Consider the following 23,559-nt stretch of genomic DNA (forward strand, 5'->3'; position numbering starts at 1 on the left):
CAATCAAATTTTTAGTCACGGATAGACGTGTCTTTATATCATGACGAATCTCTGACATCTGTCCATACATCGTTCTATATCATGTACGTCTCGTTATTCTGAGCACCGTTAATGGTCTTATTTTGCGTCGTATGTCTACAGTATACAACATCAGAAGGCTATTGGGACTTTTTGCTTAGTAGTTTGATATTGCACAAATCGTATTTTATTTCTCTGTCCCCGTTGTTTGTGATGAACGTGACAATGAACACGAATGTAAGTGTGCAAAATGATATATACCAGGTGAAATTGCATCCCAACTACATCAAGTATTGGAAATCGTTACTGGGTATTGTAAAATAATTCCTTCGTTGCCTATTGGACGGCACGGTTACCCGAGCCACGGATGAAATAGGCATGATATATCATCTCGCTAAAACTACACAAATAAATGCGGGACAAATGATCTCACAGTTTACACACACTTACGTACGGAAGTTCTGTCAAGCATACTGCAGTCCGGGTCCTAGTCATCAGTAAGCCGAGGGATAGTAGAACGTGGTATACCAGTCAGCGGTTCAGCAAAGCGGAGAACGATCGGACCAGCAGAGGACAAATATTTCCCTCAGGAACTTCCTTACTGTGAATTTACTTCACTTTATTTATTTTCAGAGTTTCCGTTTTTCTGAAGACTACAAGTACTCTCATCACAATGTCAGGTAATTTCACAAATTGATTGTTTGTAACGTAAGCTAGTATAAAAGTAAACAAGTGTATATATATATAAGGTATTGTGATACACCTGGTGTAAGAAGAGGGACTACTATGGAGGTAAAGCTTAATGAAAACAATATAAAAAAACCTTCATGTGTAAACAATTTATAGACTACCAAATTTGTCCTAATAATCAACAATCTCTATAAATCATTGATAATTGACGAACAAAATTCTATGGTTTGTACTAATACTACTGTACAGTGTTCGATACTGACGTCTGCCATCTCTATAAATTATTGATAATTGACAAACGAAATGCTATGGTTTGTACTCATACTACTGTACAGTGTTCGATACTGATGTCTGCCATCTCTATAAATTATTGATAATTGACAAACGAAATGCTATGGTTTGTACTCATACTACTGTACAGTGATTGATAAATCACTAACGTCTGCCATCTCTTTTAATCATTGGTAATTGACGAACAAAATGCTATGGTTTGTACTAATACTACTGTACAGTGTTCGATACTGATGTCTGCCATCTCTATAAATCATTGGTAATTGACGAACAAAATGCTATGGTTTGTACTAATACTACTGTACAGTGTTCGATACTGATGTCTGCCATCTCTATAAATCATTGGTAATTGACAAACGAAATGCTATGGTTTGTACTAATACTACTGTACAGTGTTCGATACTGACGTATGCCGTGGTCACAGATTTCAATTAAGTGCCTACCACTATAGGAAAATACGTGTTAAAGCACATGGACGTCTTTTTCAGTATGTAATATTTACTTATAAGTACACTGCTATTTCAGAGAATGCGGGTCCTTGTTGCTACATGTCTATGTAGTCCTAGGCTGATCTTTTTGTGAAACAAGACAAAAAAGTCATAGCTGTGTCTCTGATATAGAAATCATGTATACCGTCTCTTCACACTCCATAGATTACGTATTTAACATACTTTTCATTTTAACAAGAGTTAAATCTGTTTCCGCTCTGCAGGTTTAAATCTACAATACATAATGTACACTATATTGACACTAGCAAGTCACAAAAATTGTCCTGTTTATATCTATGTCCTGTATACTGGGTTAAAACATCTAAGGTCCTGATAGTAACGTAACCAAAGTTGTCAAATTTAATGTCAAACGTTTGATCGTGCGTATGATATAACAGGAAATAATGATAAAATATACACTTGTAAGGGAAATAGTGTTAGGTAACTTTGCATTAGAAAATAATGATATCAAAAAAGAATTCAAAAAAAGTATTGGGGAAATGTCTTCGCATCTTTTGTAGCAAAAAGGTTTTGTAAATCATATACAGTATATATTACCTGATAACAAATGGTGGTAAGTCGTGATGGATGTACGGGGAAATCTTTTACCTAGAAAGTTTATTCTTGTCAAGTAAACAGTACTACAAATGTATCGTAGCGCTATACTGTACCGCTACATATATATGATACCCGCTACATATATATGATACTTTACCGCTACATATATATGATACCCGCTACATATATATGATATTGTACCGCTACATATATATGATACTGTACCGCTACATATATATGATACCCGCTACATATATATGATACTGTACCGCTACATATATATGATACCCGCTACATATATATGATATTGTACCGCTACATATATATGATACCCGCTACATATATATGATACTGTACCGCTACATATATATGATACTGTACCGCTAAATATATATGATACCCGCTACATATATATGATACTGTACCGCTACATATATATGATACTGTACCGCTAAACATATATGATACCCGCTACATATATATGATACTGTACCGCTACATATATATGATACTGTACCGCTACATATATATGATACTGTACCACTGCATATATATGATACGGTATATACAATATTGCTGCATAAAATATATAACTATTAGTGGTTACTCGCATAGATCTACAAGACTAATAACGTTTTAATGATATGCAGCGTTATCTCCCCTCCCACCCACCTCATTCCATTGCCATTTCGCAATGATCCTGTAAATATGGTTCCTTAATAGCCATTGAGTGGTTGCGGACTTTAAATAGTCTTTGATAAGTGAATGGTAAGTAACGCGTGTTTTTTATTCCAGGGTTGATAAAACAGAAGCAGTATGACTGGAAAGACTCAAACCTCGCCCTGTTTGGCTCGGACACAGAGAGACAGGTTAAAAGTAGGTATTTGTATGTCCTAAACACCATTTGGACTCCTTTTTTCATTTTTTGATTTCCGATTTCTACACGATATTTCAAAAATAATTTCTTATTTCTACGCTTATGCACTGTATGGCTATTTTGATTCAAGCTATTTTCTGTTCTTCTGTTGGGGATATTTTTGTTATTTAGACATTTAAAATTAGGATGATTATCCGTTCTTTGACACATTTTATTTGTTAAACTTAAAACTATAGGTTTTAAAAGGATGATCCTGTGTTGATAGTGTTGGCGGACATCCACAATGGGATCATATCTTCAATAAGGAAGAATGTAACGCCATGGGGCTTAATAGATTTGGAAGCTTGAGAACGGGCTTTTGTTGTCATTCCTGTAAAGTGACGTTGTCGATACAACTTGTCAGGAATTACGGTGGGAAATTATTAATGATTTAAGCCTCATTAACCATAGTAACTATCTAAAAAAAATCCTTGTACTATTTAGTCTGCAATCGTCACAAAGTACTATGTATGTGAACGGGAAGATGTATACGACAGAAAATACTTTCCAGGTCAAGGACGAAACAATTCTTCCGTATAATGTTTGCCTGTTTGGTTTATGTTTTCATGAATGACTCCATGATGGTACAGACAGGGAGGAAGCTACATTATGTAACTTCCGGGAGGAAGAGTTCTATTCGAGCCATTGGGTTACTGACTCGCAACACGCAGTCAAGCACGTCTTTCTAAACACAAATCAAAATTTTATTTCCCCTCTTTCTTAGTTTTTTTTTTATCATATTATTGATTTCTTTGATCAGAGGGATCAATATCTGCTTGATTAGGTTATAAATATACTTACAGAGGAATCCGCTGAAAGTGAGCCAGCATGGAGGAAGGCTGGAGAGAAAGTAGGCCTGCAAATCTGGAGGATCGTGGTAGGTGGGGGTAGTGTGATACTACAGTTAAATTTATAGCTTAAATAAAGACAATTGACAATTCCAAAATCTTATCGATCGTTCTCTCACAATAGCAAGTATAGAATAGGCTAATCTTGTGTAAATATATAATTCTTTTGTTCAGGATAAACAAGATGTTAAATTTAAATGTTCTGTTTACAGAAATTCAAAGTAACTCACTGGCCAAAAGAGGATTATGGAAAATTCTACGACGGTGATTCATACATTATACTCAACGTAAGTATTGATAAAATAGTACTTACCATAATACCTATGTAAACCAGATCCTTAGTTTGGTCCCAATTTACAAGGCAATTGTAGATCAGGTAGATTGTATCAAAGTAACACAATTTAATAACACCCTTTGATAATTAAGGGTTAGATACAGTAGAACCAAACAATGAATTTAACTGTTATTTCATACTTCTGGATTCTTCAGTGATGCTGAAAACCTTAATGTTGAAGTCTAAAATACGACTTGGTTCCCAGTTATATAGATAACAATACAACACACGGGACACAATTGTAACTTAAACTTTATAAGACAATTAATAAAAAGTCTGACAGAACAAACTGAATATTAGTCGGAATTGTCACACTGGTGTGTACAGTCACAGCAACAGTGTGGGAGATGGTATATGTGAGAGACAGGGAATATTAGTCGGAATTGTCACACTGGTGTGTACAGTCACAGCAACAGTGTGGGAGATGGTATATGTGAGAGACAGGGAATATTAGTCGGAATTGTCACACTGGTGTGTACAGTCACAGCAACAGTGTGGGAGATGGTATATGTGAGGGAATATTAGTCGGAATTGTCACACTGGTGTGTACAGTCACAGTAACAGTGTGGGAGATGGTATATGTGAGGGAATATAAGTCGGAATTGTCACACTGGTGTGTACAGTCACAGCAACAGTGTTGGAGATGGTATATGTGAGGGAATATTAGTCGGAATTATCACACTGGTGTGTACAGTCACAGCAACAGTGTTGGAGATGGTATATGTGAGAGACAGGGAATATTAGTCGGAATTGTCACACTGGTGTGTACAGTCACAGCAACAGTGTGGGAGATGGTATATGTGAGAGACAGGGAATATTAGTCGGAATTGTCACACTGGTGTGTACAGTCACAGCAACAGTGTGGGAGATGGTATATGTGAGAGAGGGAATATTAGTCGGAATTGTCACACTGGTGTGTACAGTCACAGCAACAGTGTGAGGAGATGGTATCACATGTGAGTCACAGACAGTGTGGGAGATGGTAATATTAGTCGGAATTGTCACACTGGGGTGTACAGTCACAGCAACAGTGTGGGAGATGGTATATGTGAGAGAGGGAATATTAGTCGGAATTGTCACACTGGTGTGTACAGTCACAGCAACAGTGTGGGAGATGGTATATGTGACTGGTGTGGGAATATTAGTCGGAATTGTCACACTGGTGTGTACAGTCACAGCAACAGTGTGGGAGATGGTATATGTGAGGGAATATTAGTCGGAATTGTCACACTGGTGTGTACAGTCACAGCAACAGTGTGGGAGATGGTATATGTGAGGGAATATTAGTCGGAATTGTCACACTGGTGTGTACAGTCACAGCAACAGTGTGGGAGATGGTATATGAATTGTCACACTGGTGTGTACAGTCACAGCAACAGTGTGGGAGATGGTATGTCGGAATTATCACACTGGTGTGTACAGTCACAGCAACAGTGTGGGAGATGGTATATGTTGTCACACTGGTGTGTACAGTCACAGCAACAGTGTGGGAGATGGTATATGTGAGGGAATATTAGTCGGAATTATCACACTGGTGTGTACAGTCACAGCAACAGTGTGGGAGATGGTATATGTGAGGGAATATGTAGTCACAGCAACAGTGTGGGAGATGGTATATGGAATTGTCACACTGGTGTGTACAGTCACAGCAACAGTGTGGGAGATGGTATATGTGAGGGAATATTAGTCGGAATTGTCACACTGGTGTGTACAGTCACAGCAACAGTGTGGGAGATGGTATATGTGAGGGAATATTAGTCGGAATTGTCACACTGGTGTGTACAGTCACAGCAACAGTGTGGGAGATGGTATATGTGAGAGACAGGGAATATTAGTCGGAATTGTCACACTGGTGTGTACAGTCACAGCAACAGTGGTGGGAGATGGTATACTGGTGTGTACAGTCACAGACAGAGGAATATTAGTCGGAATTGTCACACTGGTGTGTACAGTCACAGCAACAGTGTGGGAGATGGTATATGTGAGAGACAGGGAATATTAGTCGGAATTGTCACACTGGTGTGTACAGTCACAGCAACAGTGTGGGAGATGGTATATGTGAGAGACAGGGAATATTAGTCGGAATTGTCACACTGGTGTGTACAGTCACAGCAACAGTGTGGGAGATGGTATATGTGAGAGACAGGGAATATTAGTCGGAATTGTCACACTGGTGGTGTACACTGGTGTGTACAGTCACAGCAACAGTGTGGGAGATGGTATATGTGAGAGACAGGGAATTTCACACTGGTGTGTACAGTCACAGCAACAGTGTGGGAGATGGTATATGTGAGGGAATATAAGTCGGAATTGTCACACTGGTGTGTACAGTCACAGCAACAGTGTGGGAGATGGTATATGGTATATGTGAGGGAATATTAGTAGTCGGAATTGTCACACTGGTGTGTACAGTCACAGTAACAGTGTGGGAGATGGTATATGTGAGGGAATATAAGTCGGAATTGTCACACTGGTGTGTACAGTCACAGCAACAGTGTGGGAGATGGTATATGTGAGTGAATATAAGTCGGAATTGTCACACTGGTGTGTACAGTCACCAGTGTGGGAGATGGTATATGTGAGGGAATAACGGAATTGTCACACTGGTGTGTACAGTCACAGCAACAGTGTGGAGAGATGTGGTATCACACTGGTGTGAGTAGCAACAGACAGGGAATACACAGTTAAGAACATTACACAGGAATTGTCACACTGGTGTGTACAGTCACAGCAACAGTGTGGGAGATGGTATATGTACACAGGAGTAGATGGTATAGACAGGGAATATTAGTCGGAATTGTCACACTGGTGTGTACAGTCACAGCACACAGATGGTATATGTGATAGACACTGGTGTGTACAGTCAGTGTGGGAGATGGTAATATACACTGGTGTGTACAGTCACACACAGTGTAACACATGTGTCAATGGTACACGGTGTGTACAGTCACAGCAACAGTGTGGGAGATGGTATATGTGAGAGACAGGGAATATTAGTCGGTATTATCACACTGGTGTGTACAGTCACAGCAACAGTGTGGAAGATGGTATATGTGAGGGAATATTAGTCGGAATTGTCACACTGGGGTGTACAGTCACAGCAACAGTGTGGGAGATGGTATATGTGAGAGACAGGGAATATTAGTCGGAATTGTCACACAGGGGTGTACAGTCACAGCAACAGTGTGGGAGATGGTATATGTGAGAGACAGGGACTATTAGTCGGAATTGTCACACAGGGGTGTACAGTCACAGCAACAGTGTGGGAGATGGTATATGTGATCAGAGCACAGGATATCAATTTTCCTTTAATATTTTTCAGACTTATAAAAACGAATTCGGAGAAGAACTTCTCTATGATGTTCATTTCTGGATTGGCAAATACAGCACACAGGTAAGTAATGTAAAAATAGGCAAGTAAAAAACACAGATAACACATGTCAATATAGACAAGTAAAACACACAGGTAACATGTCAATATAGACAAGTACAACATACAGGTAACACATGTCAATATAGGCAAGTAAAATACACAGGTAACATGTCAATATAAGCAAGTACATCACACAGGTAACACATGTCAATATAGGCAAGTAAAATACACAGGTAACACATGTCAATATAGACAAGTACATCACACAGATAACACATGTCAATATAGGCAAGAACATTACACAGGTAACACATGTCAATATAGACAAGTACATCACACAGATAACACATGTCAATATAGGCAAGAACATTACACAGGTAACACATGTCAATATACGCAAGTAAAATACACAGGCAACACATGTCAATATAGGCAAGTACAACACACAGGTAACACATGTCAATATAGGCAAGTACAACACACAGGTAACACATGTCAATATAGGCAAGTACAACACACAGGTAACACATGTCAATATAGGCAAGAACATTACACAGGTAACACATGTCAATATACGCAAGTAAAATACACAGGTAACACATGTCAATATAGGCAAGTACAACACACAGGTAACACATGTCAATATAGGCAAGTACATCACACAGGTAACACATGTTAACATAGGCAAGTACAACACACAGATAACACATGTCAATTTCGGCAATATGTCTGTTTACTTACCCCGGGCACCTCGCAACATGTCTGTTTACTTACCCAGGGTACCTCGCGACTTGTCAATTCACTTACCCAGGGTACCTCAAAACATTGTCTGTTTACTTACCCAGGGTACCTCGCGACATGTCAATTCACTTACCCAGGGTACCTCAAAACATTGTCTGTTTACTTACCCAGGGTACCTCGTAACATTGTCTGTTTACTTACCCAGGGTACCTCGCGACATTGTCTGTTTACTTACCCAGGGTACCTCAAAACATTGTCTGTTTACTTACCCAGGGTACCTCGCGACATTGTCTGTTTACTTACCCAGGGTACCTCGCGACATGTCAATTCACTTACCCAGGGTACCTCGCGACATGTCAATTCACTTACCCAGGGTACCTCGCAATATTGTCTGTTTACTTACCCATGGTACCTCGTAACATTCTCTGTTTACTTACCCATGGTACCTCGTAACATTCTCTGTTTATTTACCCATGGTACCTCGTAACATTCTCTGTTTACTTACCCAGGGTATCTCGCGACATTGTTTGTTTACTTACCCAGGGTTCCTCGCGATATTGTCTGTTTACTAACCCAAGGTACCTCGCAATATTGTCTGTTTACTGACCCATGGTACCTCGTAACATTCTCTGTTTACTTACCCATGGTACCTCGTAACATTCTCTGTTTACTTACCCATGGTACCTCGTAACATTGTCTGTTTACTTTCACAAGGTACCTCGCGACATTGTCTGTTTACTTTCACAAGGTACCTCGCGACATTGTCCGTTTACTTACCCAGGATTCTTTGCTTTATTGTACGTTTATTTACCCAGGATTCCTAACTTTATTGTCCGTTTACTTACCCAGAATTCCTTGCTATATTGTCCGTTTATTTACCCAGGATTCTTTGCTTTATTGTCCGTTTACTTACCCAGGATCCTTGCTTTATTGTCCGTTTACTTACCCAGGATTCTTTGCTTTATTGTCCGTTTACTTACCCAGGATTTTTTGCTTTATTGTCCGTTTATTTACCCGGGATTCCTAACTTTATTGTCCGTTTATTTACCCAGGATTCCTAACTTTATTGTCCGTTTACTTACCCAGGATTCCTTGCTTTATTGTCCATTTATTTACCCAGGATTCCTAACTTTATTGTCCGTTTATTAACCCAGGATTCCTTGCTATATTGTACGTTTACTTACCCAGGATTCCTTGCTTTATTGTCCGTTTACTTACCCAGGATTCCTTGCTTTTTCGGCTGTGTACTTACCCAGGATTCCTTGCTTTATTGTCCGTTTACTTATCATTGGTTTTTGCCCTAACTCCCCTTTACTTGCACTAGTCATGCTCTGCTCTACGTTCAATTTAAGAGTGTTTATCACTTTTTCTGCAAGTTTCTCGACCAAGTCATTTACAAAGATTCTTTCAAGTGTGTGTCTAGTTGCCTAGAATATACTGTTTTTCATTACAGCCGAATTACCGAGAACACTGTAAAGCTGCTGAATTTTTACAAAAAATTATCTACAAGCAGTCAAAAATGTATTTTTTGTACTGCTAAAGTATAAAAGAAATGATCCATAACTCGAGCCCTGTTTGCTCTAAATGTCAAGGAAAGAATACCGAACAATCAAATTGGCTGTAAAATCTTGGCATACCTTTTTCAGAATGGGGAAGCCGTTTATTTTTTACCTGGTTTAATTAACATGTAAATATAAAAAAAATTCATAATAACATATTTGGAGCAAAGGTGAGCGAAACTACGCCATACTGGCTTAGGAGGCCAGGCGCCACCCGAGATGAATTGCTACTTTTACAATTTACATACATAAACATTTAATTAAATGATTTTGATTTTTCTATCGTAATATACCCTTGTTGAAGACTCTTTTCTCTCCTGATAAGGCATAGTTTTGTTCTTTAAGTTTTGTTATTATACTTTATGTATTATTGAATTTGTATTACAGGACGAGTACGGGACGGCGGCTTACAAGACTGTAGAACTGGACACATTTCTGGACGACAAACCTATCCAGCACAGAGAAGTTCAGGAACACGAGTCGGACATGTTCAAATCCTATTTCAAAACCTTAACGTACGTATCTAATAATAAGTGCAGATCAGTGGTTAAAAGGCATAATCTAGAATGTATAAATCGTATTCCAGGTCCTTAAACATGTCAGGTAGTTCTATTAAGCATAAGACATTAGTACTTTTTGTGCCATTTCTTGTGTGGTTATTGTTTGCTTGAAGTCGCATTTTTAAAAATTTCTACCTCTCGACCCTATAATTAGGATAAGAAATTTTAGAACAAGACTGCATATTTTTTTATGAAATTCTAGCAGATATGTTCCTTTTTTAGTACCGTTGCAGACATTCTCATCTTTAGTAATTGATTAATTTGTCGACCCTCAATTTTACCAACCAGCTAAATCTCTGACAAATCTGTTCACTGTTGTCAACCCTCTATTCTACCAACCAGCTAAATCTCTGACAAATCTGTTCACTGTTGTCAACCCTCTATTCTACCAACCAGCTAAATCTCTGACAAATCTGTTCACTATTGTCAACCCTCAATTTTACCAACTAGTTAAATCTCTGACAAATCCGTTCACTATTATAGATCCTCAGTTTTACAAACCAGCTAATAAAGGTTTTTCACCCAAAGGTGAAAAGACCTATTGGTTTTGTTATGTTTCTTATTCTTCTTTTATTCTTCCGTATTTTGTGGAGTCTCTGTCTTTAGATGAGTGAAAGAAAGGTTGATGGTTTTGTTAGTATGTTTATAAATAAGGTCTGAAGGTGTTACAGGAACATTTTCAAATAGGTCAAATATCCAATATGGCCGCCATGACGTCATAAACTAAAAACATTAAAACTGCTGTAACTTAAAAACCATTCATTGTGGAGAGTTTGTGCAATTATATTATTTGTAGAGAATTTCCTTATCTAAATTTTTGTCATGACATGTTATCAGAAAATATGTCGAATAAAAAAGCTCGCTGTGGGGTAAAGTTTTCAAAATTAAAAAAAAAATTTCTTTTTTTTTTTTTCAATTTGAATTTTCCTGAAATTTTCTCCTTCAGATCGATGCAGAACGTCCTTTCGATGAATTTAGTGTTTTCAGTTCTTATGAAACGTTTACCCTTCCGATAAATTTAGTGTTTTCAGATATTTTTTATCTTCTGAAACGTTTAACTTCGGAATTACAAAATGGCCGCCAAGTTCTAAAATGCAAAGCCTTGACCTCAGTTTTAATCATATTATGATATTTCATGTGTAATATGTCTGTTTAATTATCTATCAAGTTTGTTAATATAAATGACCTTGACCTACTTTCAAGGTCACAGGGGTCAATTGTGTAAATATCGTTAAATGGTAATTTCTCCATTGTTAAGCTGCCCAAAGTCTTCAAGTTTGGACATCAATATTCTGTGGACATTTCCTGTCGATTGATATAAGAGAAACTTCCATCAAAATTCAACTTCCGGTTTGAGGTTGGGGGTCAAAGTTGAAAAGTGCTATTTAGGGTACCAATTTTTGAAAAACTTCTTCTCAAGTTCTGAAAGGCCTAGATGCTCTATATTTCACAGATATGAAGCATATGTAACTGGCAACAATGTTTAGTAATATAAATGATCTTGACCCACTTTCAAGGTCACATAGGTCTATTAACTAAGAATCGTTAAATGACAGTTTCTCACTTTCTAGAAGGCACACAATGATGAAAATTGATTATAAACCTTCTGTGGACACTTCCTATTGATTGTCATAAGAAAAACATTCCTAAAAGTTCAACTTCCGGTTTTCGGTAGGGCACAAATTTGGAAAGAGCTATTTAGGGTACCAATCTTTGAAAAACTTCGTCTCAAGTTCTGGAAGGCGTAGAGACTAGATATTTCATATACAAGAAGGATATGTAACTGGTAACAAAGTTTGATAATATAAATGACCTTGATATACTTTCAAGGTCACAGGGGTCAATTATGTAAATATCGTTAAATGGTAATATCTCAATTGTTAAGCTGCGCAAAGTCTTCAATTTTGGACATAAATATTCTGTGGATATTCTCTATCGATTGATACAAGAAAAATTTCCATCAAAATTCAACTTCCGGTTTTCGGTAGGTAACAAAGTTGAAAAGTGCTATTTAGAGCACCAAATTTTGACAAACTTCTTCTCAAGTTCTGAAAGGTTCTATATTTCACAGATAAGAAGCATATGTAACTGGCAACAAAGTTTGATAATATAAATGACCTTGATCGACATTCAAGGTCACAGGGGTCAAATATGTTTGAACCATTAAAAAGTGTATTTCTTCGTTATTATGTAGTTATATCTCCTTAACGTTTCAAGATACAAACTTCATGTTTGGATATGTTGTAGAGATTAACAAACAATGAAACTTTCTGATATATTGTTATCAGGAAAAATGTCAACTTCCAATATCTGAAAGGGGTCAAATTTGAAATCATTGTTGAAATGTACAATATAGGGTACCAGTGTTAAACAATCTTCTCAGTTTCCACAAGGTGTAGAGCACTAGTATTTAGTATATACTGATCTACAGGTGTTGTTTTATAAGGCTTGCAATTATGAATAACCTTGACTAACATTCAAGGTCACAGGTGTCAAATGTATATGAAATCTTCAAACATCTTTGATCAAACAAAAAGCAAGGGGGAACTGATATTAGGCTTGCAGCATGCTGGGATGAAGGACTACCATTTTTGTCCTGACTAAGATTTGTTATTTTCTAAGTTGGTACGAAATCCAAGATGGCTGCCATGACCGCCATTTTGAAAATGGATGTTTTTGAAATGCGCAGGTCAGCTTGTGGAATTCTGTTTAGGTTTGCCGTAAATGAAGCTGAGATTAACTTAAACTAGTGCTGTTTTTCGGGGAGTCTGTCCGATATCCAAGATTGTCTCCAAAGAAGTGAAAAGCCGCAAAATTGTTAGCAACAATTTCTAGTTCTCATATAAATCTGTTCACTATTGTGGACCGTCTTTAATATAATGCCATCCATTCTGACAGTCAAGTCTATGTACCCTGGTGTTACAATTCATTCTACCAACCACATATCTCTCTCATACAAGATTGGCAAGTTAGTACAACAACGTCTGACATTTTCACATTTCTGAACTACACTCACTGTACAACTATAAAACTAACTCTATACCAATTTATTATCAACCAAGCTTGGCACATCTCTTTAAACAATATTGTTTTATTTACCAACTGTAATATTTATGAGATGTGTATTGTATTTAGATATATTCACGGGGGAGCAGACACCGGATTCCGTCATGTTAAACCGACAGCGTACACACCAAAACTGTTCCACCTCTGTGGGGACAGACATAAAGTCGTTGTCAAGGAGGTCAGTGAACTATCAATATGGTGTTGTTGTGTGTTGATAACAGTGGTCAGAATACTTGGTGCTTATACTATATTTCAAAACAATTCACACACTGAACAGGATACTGATGTATAAGATTAATAATTGAGTATTGATACATACACCGGTATTGGATTTTTGTTTGACAATATTCCAATGTCTTAAGCACCTAAAATTAAATCAGTTTAACAATTTTTGTTATTGTATATGGTTTAATCTTATATTGCAGTTATTTTCTTGGTCGTAAGAAGCAATATTTGGTTGACTCCCTGTAAAAACACTTGAAAATTGATCATTCATTGGATTTTCTTCCCCATTTCAAATTGCTTTTTATATTCCCAACGGAACTATACCCTACGCAAATGTCCGACAGATCTAAAATGTCCTATTTAATCTGTATGTATACCCTCCACAGATCCCTGACAGATCTATAATGTCCTATTTAATCTGTATGTATACCCTCCACAGATCCCCCGACAGAAGTGCCGTCTAGATTCCGGTGATGTCTTCATCCTTGACCTTGGTTTGACTATTTACCAGTGGAACGGCAGTGGGAGCAACAAAGACGAGAAAATGAAGGTTCATTCACTGATTAAAAATATTGAACTCTGTAACTGATCAATGTATTTAACGATGTCATCTTTAGAGTATCTCCTCCAATAAGACATAGAAAATGTTAGAGGCAGTCGTGAGAGTTCTCTTCCAGCAACGAAACCAATTTTTAATGGATGATAAATGGAAATCCATTTTTATTGTATATGATATTATCTTGATTTTGGTAAAAATCGTCTGAAGTAATGTCTCTATCAAAGTCGTGACTGAAATACTCAGGAGAAATGACGTCATTGATCTATTGTTATCGGAGGATCACGATCACTTTAGGTTTCAATGTCACTTCAAACCAGGATTTTTATAACCCAACAAGACACTTAATACTGATTCCTTTGAAGAGGTTGAGTTTACTTGAAATTAATGTGTTTTAGTTGTTTATCTGTTTGTTTGTTTGTGTTTAGGCTCTCCAATACCTGGCAGAACTGAAATCAGAACGTTCAGGAAAGGCTAAGTCGGAAGTTCTAGAGGAGAGGGATTTAGAGGAGGATGTAAGTGTTCAGTATAGTAGCGTGACTCTATAGATAGATCGGGACCCAGAAACTCTGATCAAATGCAAATAGTTTTAAAACATCATACGTATCATTTTAATCGATGGACTGACAGGAATAGATTGAGGGTGATGTTGAGAGAGATCTCAGACGTGTACACAGACCAACAGTCGATAGTCTGACAGGAATAGATTGAGGGTGATGTTGAGAGAGATCTCAGACGTGTACACAGACCAACAGTCGATAGTCTGACAGGAATAGATTGAGGGTGATGTTGAGAGAGATCTCAGACGTGTACACAGACCAACAGTCGATAGTCTGACAGGAATAGATTGAGGGTGATGTTGAGAGAGATCTCAGACGTGTACACAGACCAACAGTCGATAGTCTGACAGGAATAGATTGAGGGTGATGTTGAGAGAGATCTCAGACGTGTACACAGACCAACAGTCGATAGTCTGACAGGAATAGATTGACGGTGATGTTGAGAGAGATCTCGGACGTGTACACAGACCAACAGTCGATAGTCTGACAGGAATAGATTGACGGTGATGTTGAGAGAGATCTCAGACGTGTACACAGACCAACAGTCGATAGTCTGACAGGAATAGATTGAGGGTGATGTTGAGAGAGATCTCAGACGTGTACACAGACCAACAGTCGATAGTCTGACAGGAATAGATTGAGGATGATGTTGAGAGAGATCTCAGACGTGTACACAGACCAACAGTCGATAGTCTGACAGGAATAGATTGACGGTGATGTTGAGAGAGATCTCAGACGTGTACACAGACCAACAGTCGATAGTCTGACAGGAATAGATTGAGGGTGATGTTGAGAGAGATCTCAGACGTGTACACAGACCAACAGTCGATAGTCTGACAGGAATAGATTGAGGGTGATGTTGAGAGAGATCTCAGACGTGTACACAGACCAACAGTCGATAGCCTGACAGGAATAGATTGAGGGTGATGTTGAGAGAGATCTCAGACGTGTACACAGACCAACAGTCGATAGTCTGACAGGAATAGATTGAGGGTGATGTTGAGAGAGATCTCGGACTTGTACACAGACCAAAAGTCTGACTGTTAGTCACTGTGTTGTCCGTGTTATTGGATGGCTATGTATCTTTTCAGCATGAGTTTTTACGCAGCTTAGATGGCGGCGAAGAAGATGACTTTTCTCAATCATCCATTGAAGAAGCCATGAAGGAAGAAACAAAATTATTCAGGTAGTAATTGGAATTAAATAAACATGTACATCCTTTTCTATTTCCGTATTTTTTTCATATATTTTAACAACTTTACCCGAGTGTTTATCTCTGATTTAGTTTTGGTGCCTTATATATCTGATCAACAAACTCAGAATTAGGTTCATCATGTTGTGATATTATCCTATTCCAGAGTGTCGGACGCTTCCGGGAGAATGTCCATGAAGCTGGAAAAATCTGGCAGTATCAGCAGAGGCGATTTTGATACCAATGTAAGTTTTGTTTCCAGAAGTTCCATGTGTTAGCAATATTATCAAAGAATATTAAAAAGAAGATAATGACCTCACCAATAGCTAGGTTTGTAATCCTTTCTAGTGATAACAACAATGATGTAGATCGATTTGGTATTAATGGACGTTTACTATATCACATCTCTATAGTGTCACATTATAGTATTGCTGTAAAAGTCGGTCGGTAAACTTCTATAAACCATCATTACAGGATGTATTTATATACGATACCTCAGAGAGCCTTTTTGTGTGGATCGGCAAGCAAAGTACTTCCTCCGAAAAGAAGAATGCCATGACATACGCACACGTAAGTATATGTATAGATGTTTGTTTCGTGGAGCATTTTTGTGGAATTTCAAACATATGAAAGATGATTATAGAGTATAGAAAACTTTGTCAAAACTAGTTGAAATACTTGATGCTTGTAAGTCGTGTGTGTTTAAGTCAAACTAAATTACTAGCTTATACTAAATTTGAACAAAGGACGAAACGGCTGTTTGGTGCTATTTTCAGCGTATCTCACGAACCTTTTATTAAGTGTAATTCACGTGTGTGTTATTCATAAACTACTTTGAGATAAAAGGTGCTAGTGAACTTAGTTGTTGAGGTTTGCCTGTAGTATGAGGTTTGTCTTTAGTCTGAGGTTTGTCTGTAGTCTGAGGTTTGCCTGTAGTCTGAGGTTTGTCTGTAGTCTGAGCTTGTCTTTAGTCTGAGGTTGTCTGTAGTCTGAGGTGTGCCTGTAGTCTGAGGTTTGTCTGTAGTCTGAGGTGTGCCTGTAGTCTGAGGTGTGCCTGTAGTCTGAGGTGTGTCTGTAGTCTGAGGTTTGTCTGTAGTCTGAGGTGTGCCTGTAGTCTGAGGTTTGTCTCTGTAGTCTGAGGTGTGCCTGTAGTCTGAGGTGTGCCTGTAGTCTGAGGTTTGTCTGTAGTCTGAGGTTTGTCTGTAGTCTGAGGTTGCCTGTAGTCTGAGGTTTGTCTGTAGTCTGAGGTTGTCTGTAGTCTGAGGTTTGCCTGAGGTTTGCCTGTAGTCTGAGGTTGTCTGTAGTCTGAGGTTTGCCTGTAGTCTGAGCTTTGTCTGTAGTTCTGTAGTCTGAGATTTGCCTGTAGTCTGAGGTTTGTCTGTAGTCTGAGATTTGCCTGTAGTCTGAGGTTTGTCTGTAGTCTGAGGTTTGTCTGTAGTCTGAGATTTGCCTGTAGTCTGAGGTTTGTCTGTAGTCTGAGCTTTGTCTGTAGTCTGAGGTTTGCCTGTAGTCTGAGCTTTGTCTGTAGTCTGAGGTTTGTCTGTAGTCTGAGCTTTGTCTGTAGTCTGAGGTTTGTCTGTAGTCTGAGCTTTGTCTGTAGTCTGAGGTTTGCCTGTAGTCTGAGGTTTAGTCTGAGGTTTGTCTGTAGTCTGAGGTGTGTCTGTAGTCTGAGATTTGCCTGTAGTCTGAGGTTTGTCTGTAGTCTGAGCTTTGTCTGTAGTCTGAGGTTTGTCTGTAGTCTGAGCTTTGTCTGTAGTCTGAGGTTTGCATGTAGTCTGAGGTTTGCATGTAGTCTGAGCTTTGTCTGTAGTCTGAGGTTACCTGTAGTCTGAGGTTTAGTCTGAGGTTTGCCTGTAGTCTGAGGTTTGTCTGTAGTCTGAGGTTTGCCTGTAGTCTGAGGTTTGTCTGTAGTCTTAGGTTAGTCTGAGGTTGTCTGTAGTCTTTGGTTTGTCTGTAGTCTGAGCTTTGTCTATAGTCTAAGGTTTGTCTGTAGTCTGAGCTTTGTCTGTAGTCTGAGGTTTGCCTGTAGTCTGTGGTTTGCATGTAGTTTGAGGTTTGCCTGTAGTCTGAGGTTTGTCTGTAGTCTTAGGTTTGTCTGAGGTTGTCTGTAGTCTTAGGTTTGTCTGTAGTATGAAGTTTGCCTGTAGTCTGAGATTTGCCTGTAGTCTGAGGTTTGCCTGTAGTCTGTGGTTTGCATGTAGTCTGAGGTTTGCCTGTAGTCTGAGGTTTGCCTGTAGTCTGTGGTTTGCATGTAGTCTGAGGTTACCTGTAGTCTGAGGTTACCTGTAGTCTGAGGTTGTCTGTAGTCTTAGGTTTGTCTGTACTCTGAGGTTTGCCTGTAGTATGAGGTTTGTTTGTAGTCTGAGGTTTGCCTGAGGTTGTCTGTAGTCTGAGGTTGTGTTTAGTCTATGGTTGTCTGTAGTCTGAGGTTTGCCTGTAGTCTGAGGTTGTCTGTAGTCTGAGGTTTGCCCGAGGTTTGCCTGTAGTCTGAGGTTGTCTGTAGTCTGAGCTTGTCTTTAGTCTGAGGTGTGCCTGTAGTCTAAGGTGTGCCTGTAGTCTGAGGTTTGTCTGTAGTCTGAGGTTTGTCTGTAGTCTGAGGTTGCCTGTAGTCTGAGGTTTGTCTGTAGTCTGAGGTTGTCTGTAGTCTGCCTGTAGACTGAGGTTGCCTGTAGTCTGAGGTTTGTCTGTAGTCTGAAGTTGTCTGTAGTCTGAGGTTGCCTGTAGTCTGAGGTTTGTCTGTAGTCTGAGCTTTGTCTGTAGTCTGAGGTGTGTCTGTAGTCTGAGATTTGCCTGTAGTCTGAGGTTTGTCTGTAGTCTGAGGTTTGCCTGTAGTCTGAGGTTTGTCTGTAGTCTTAGGTTTGTCTGAGGTTGTCTGTAGTCTTAGGTTTGTCTGTAGTCTGAGGTTGTCTGTAGTCTTAGGTTTGTCTGAGATTTGCCTGTAGTCTGAGGTTTGCCTGTAGTCTGTGGTTTGCATGTAGTCTGAGGTTACCTGTAGTCTGAGGTTTGTCTGTAGTCTTAGGTTTGTCTGTAGTATGAGGTTTGCCTGTAGTCTGAGGTTGTCTGTAGTCTGAGGTTTGCATGTAGTCTGAGGTTTGCCTGTAGTCTGAGGTTTGTCTGTAGTCTTAGGTTTGTCTGAGGTTGTCTGTAGTCTTAGGTTTGTCTGTAGTCTGAGGTTGTCTGTAGTCTTAGGTTTGTCTGTAGTCTGAGGTTTGTCTGTAGTCTGAGGTTTGCATGTAGTCTGAGGTTTGCCTGTAGTCTGAGGTTTGTCTGTAGTCTTAGGTTTGTCTGAGGTTGTCTGTAGTCTTAGGTTTGTCTATAGTCTGAGGTTGTCTGTAGTCTTAGGTTAGTCTGAGGTTGTCTGTAGTCTGAGGTTTTCCTGTAGTATAAGGTTTGTTTGTAGTCTGAGGATTGGCTGAGGTTGTCTGTAGTCTGAGGTTTGTCTGAGGTTGTGTTTAGTCTGAGGTTGTCTGTAGTCTGAGGTTTGCTGTAGTCTTAGGTAGTCTGTAGCCTGAGGTTTGCCTGTAGTCTGAGGTTTGCTGTAGTCTGAGGTTTGCTGTAGTCTGAGGTAGTCTGTAGCCTGAAGTTTGCCTGAGGTTTGCATGTAGTCTGAGGTTTGCCTGAGGTTTGCCTGTAGTCTGAGGTTTGCCTGAAGTTTGCCTGTTGTCTGAGGTTTGCCTGAGGTTTGCCTGTTGTCTGAGGTTTGCCTGAGATTTGCCTGTAGTATGAGGTTTGGCTGAGGTTTGCCTGTTGTCAGAGGTTTGGCTGAGGTTGTCTGTAGTCTGAGGTTTGTCTGTAGTCTGTGGTTTGTCTGAGGTTTGTCTGTAGTCTGAGGTTTGTCTGTAGTCTGAGGTTTGTCTGAGGTTTGTCTGTAGTCTGAGGTTTGTCTGTAGTCTGAGGTTGTCTGTTGTCTGAGTTTTGTCTGTTATCTGAGGTTTGCCTGGGATTTGCCTGTAGTCTGGGGTTCGCTTATAGTCTGAGGTTGTCTGTAGTCTGAGGTTTGTCTGTTGTCTGAGGTTGGTCTGAGATTTGCCTGTAGTCTGAGAGATGCCTGAGATTTGCCTGTAGGCTGACGTTTGTCTCTAGTCTGAGGTTTTTCTGTAGTCTGGGGTTAGCTTGTAGTCTGATGTTGTCTGTAGTCTGAGGTTTGTCTGTTGTCTGAGGGTTGCCTGAGATTTGCCTGTAGTCTGAGGTTTGTCTGTTGTCTTAGGGTTGCCTGAGATTTGCCTGTAGTCTGAGGTTTGTCTGTAGTCTGAGGCTTGTCTGTTGTCTGAGGGTTGCCTGAGATTTGCCTGTAGTCTGGGGTTCGCTTGTAGTCTATATATGTGTTACTTCCTCGCACCAAGAATATACACATATGGTTTACAGGATTAATACACATCCCCTTCTATGGTTTTTCCTTGAAGTCCATTTTCATATGTTCAAGTTTCTCTTTTGGATTTCCACACTTTTGACTATCGCAACACTGACAAGTCACAGAAGTAAAAAGGAACTGCATTATGCAATCTAATTCACTATCTATCGTATCATTAATACGTTCACAAGAAAATATCCCCTGTGTGTCTTGAGGTCGATTCTAATGTCAGTTGTAATGCTAAATATATAAACCTCTAATTGCCGACACTTACTGTACGTAAATGTTGATATATGGATGATTATTTCAAATGCAGAATTAACTGATGAAGTGTAGTTTTTTTCTGACACTATACATATACTATATAAGAAATTCAACAGAATTAATTGATAAAATCGTTAATTAACATAAAAATTATTTATATAAGTGAAAGTAAACTATCCCATGAAAATATATATCAAGGTGTTAATGTTATTTTAAGAAGAATATATATAATTTTTGATACAGAACTACCTGATGAAGAGTTGCCATCCTTTCATCCCTATCACCTGTCTGAAGGAGGGTACGAAACAGTACGCGTTCGACACTGCCCTGGCCGCATAAGTCTCAACGTAACTGTAATCAAGCGCTGACCATAATTACCAAACCCTTCAAGCAGATACCGAGTAGGGTTCGGGCTCTTCATGGTTTCTCAGCCTTTGTAAATGGAACTTTTTCTGTTCAGAAATCTGTGTCAAATGGCTAGAATAACACTCAACAAAAGGCACTTGCCCAGAAATCTCCTATTCCATATCTTTAAAGTAGTTTTGATAATGTTATTTACTTACAAATGTGAACAATAAAAAACACACCCAACTTAAAGGAACTATATGGACTTCAGGATAATTCATAGACCATATAAAAAAGTGCTACTACATTGTATATATAGTAACAAAAAGTCTTCATAAATTTGCAGTCCAGAACTTGTGCCACATCTCACTGCCATTGAACAATTATTATCGTCATTATTTTTTAATAAATTGGTTTTGTATCTGTAAGTTACGTCTATTGTAGTCAAGAGAACAGAAGAAGAAACAAAGAAATAAACTTAAGTTTGGGTTTCAATGCTACTCACTATCGTTTTTTTTAAATATTGTATATGAAATGATAGTACATGAACTATAATTCATCCCGATGTCTAAATCCACTAACCTCACTATGTCGATGTTGACCTCAGTCTATAGTCACTAACCTCATTATTTCGATGTTGATTAAATCTTTAGCCGCTAACTTCACTGTGAAGATGTTGATAATAATATTTATCTATTACCCTCACTGTGTCGATGTTGATAATAATATTTATCTATTAACCTCACTGTGTCGATGTTGATAATAATATTTATCTATTAACCTCACTGTGAAGATGTTGATATCAATCTTTCACTATTAAACTTACAATGTCAATGTAAATTTTCTCCTTGAACCTAACTATATTGGTGTCCATTATCAAATTTTGGCCACGAACGTACTATGTCGATGTTTGTCTCAATTTTTCGCAACAAATCTCAGTCTGTCAATGTTAATTTCAATCCATTGTCACTGATCTTTACTACTTTACCATCATAGATGGCTACAAGGTGGTTGCCTAGCAAAATTACACTACAGTAATCGACTACAACACCGCCTTATCCCTCATCTTACATCAGTTTGTCAGCATGGGTTATCTACCTTTATACCCTGTTAACAGATTCAGTCTTAATCAAAGTACTGAAAGTAAAATCAAAATAGGTACAAAAAATAACAAAATACACACAGCCATATACTTATCGCCAACGAGCCAAATGATTAATAGCTCTATGATGAAGTTGACTAAATAAAACCTTTGAAATACCCAAGATGTTGCAATTCCTATCCTATCAATATGAGAATTTAGACAAATCGAAAGGACTTTATACCTACTTCTTTATTTTAAATATATTGCAAAGTAATAGTCCTTACTTATTGTAATTATATTTGTAGTTGAGGAAAGTAGATAAGGTGTACACATCATTTCAGATAGATTAAAGTGTAAGTAATTACATTAAATGTATTTACATGCCTATCTTCCTAGAAGTATCATGGTTAGACTTTTCTTGCAGTAATTATGTCTATAAAGACATAGTTCTTTGAGATTAAACCAGACTTCCATATATATACAAAATTTACAATATTTTCACTACAGCTACTACTATTTCTGATCTCCAATGCATTAGATAATGTCACCACGACACGCTAAATGAATAAATATGATATGGAAATATTTCGTTCTAGTTAATTGATAATTATAAACATTAATATTTTGGTTTTTTTTTCATACGCGCTTTGTTTAAAGAAATATTTTCAATTCAAGGAACTTTGATACACATTAACAAACCTTGAGAAATCAGCACAATCAACCTTCATCAAATAAAACTAAAAGACAAAAAATATAAGTTATGACAGAGTCAACATCATGATCGGTACAGTATTAAAAATATTATTCATAAATCATGAGCACCAAATGTACCTTGCCTACGAAGCGCAAACTTTTTATCTTCAAAAACTTGAAAAAGTGTCATGGCGGTGGGTGTGAAAAACCTGAAAAAGTGTCATATCGGCAGGTGTGCGCGTGGGACGAACAGTCCAATTCGGTGACGTCTACCGAGGTAAAGTTATGTTATATTTTAAGACGATCTTGCCACAACGACAAGGATTAAAACAAAACTGATGTTCTGTTTGTAAGTTTTGTTTGTTTATAAGTGCTGTTAGTTGATAATTCAAACCAAGCCCCAGACAAGCTTCTTATCAACTCGCACGTACAGTGTTCTGTACGCTTACGTCATGTCGAGAATTCCGTAAAATATATTGTTCAAAATTTATCAATAGTTCAACCACACTGTGCTTCTTTTTTGAAATATATAGTAATCGTATTGTTATTTAAAAAAATTAAACTAATTCTGGATGCTTTTAAAATAGCGATTTGAAAGATCGCGGCATTATTTACGCAGAAAATTGCAGCTAGAGGGCTCTAACTCTTTTCGATATTTCAGACAATGAGAAGGCCAGGATCGGTAAATTTTGTCTGAAAGGCCGTAGCAATAGGCTGTGTACTGTAGTAGTAATGTTACACACTGCTGTACTGTAGTAGTACTGTAACATACTGCTGTACTTACTAGTACTGTTACACACTGCTGTACTGTAGTAGTACTGTTACACACGGTACTGTAGTAGTACTG

The 23,559-nt window shown here is 38.3% G+C and overlaps 1 protein-coding gene across 1 annotated transcript; it reads left to right on the top strand.

Annotated features, from left to right (window-relative positions):
- The first annotated feature begins 578 nt into the window (after window positions 1-578).
- On the top strand, window positions 579-21,587 carry LOC132558804 (gelsolin-like protein 1). Its single transcript, XM_060223412.1, has 13 exons — window positions 579-698; window positions 2,841-2,921; window positions 3,765-3,838; window positions 4,022-4,096; window positions 7,466-7,537; window positions 10,204-10,331; window positions 13,512-13,620; window positions 14,107-14,217; window positions 14,652-14,738; window positions 15,875-15,969; window positions 16,142-16,220; window positions 16,450-16,545; window positions 20,834-21,587. Exons 1-13 carry the CDS (start codon window positions 692-694, stop codon window positions 20,927-20,929), a joined length of 1,110 nt encoding a protein of 369 aa, XP_060079395.1. The 5' UTR covers window positions 579-691; the 3' UTR covers window positions 20,930-21,587.
- The last annotated feature ends 1,972 nt before the right edge of the window (window positions 21,588-23,559 follow it).

The sequence above is a fragment of the Ylistrum balloti genome, unplaced genomic scaffold (assembly GCF_031769215.1).
Source record: "Ylistrum balloti isolate Yb309-2 unplaced genomic scaffold, AGI_CSIRO_Ybal_v1 Utg370828, whole genome shotgun sequence".
NCBI lineage: Eukaryota > Metazoa > Mollusca > Bivalvia > Pectinida > Pectinidae > Ylistrum > Ylistrum balloti.

Bases quoted from the DNA above. Each gene is read 5' to 3' on its own strand.
- LOC132558804 (XM_060223412.1), top strand. The intron at 2,922-3,764 runs GTAGGTATTTGT...ATATACTTACAG, and splicing joins CACAGAGAGACAGGTTAAAA to AGGAATCCGCTGAAAGTGAG. The intron at 3,839-4,021 runs GTAGGTGGGGGT...TTCTGTTTACAG, and splicing joins TGCAAATCTGGAGGATCGTG to AAATTCAAAGTAACTCACTG.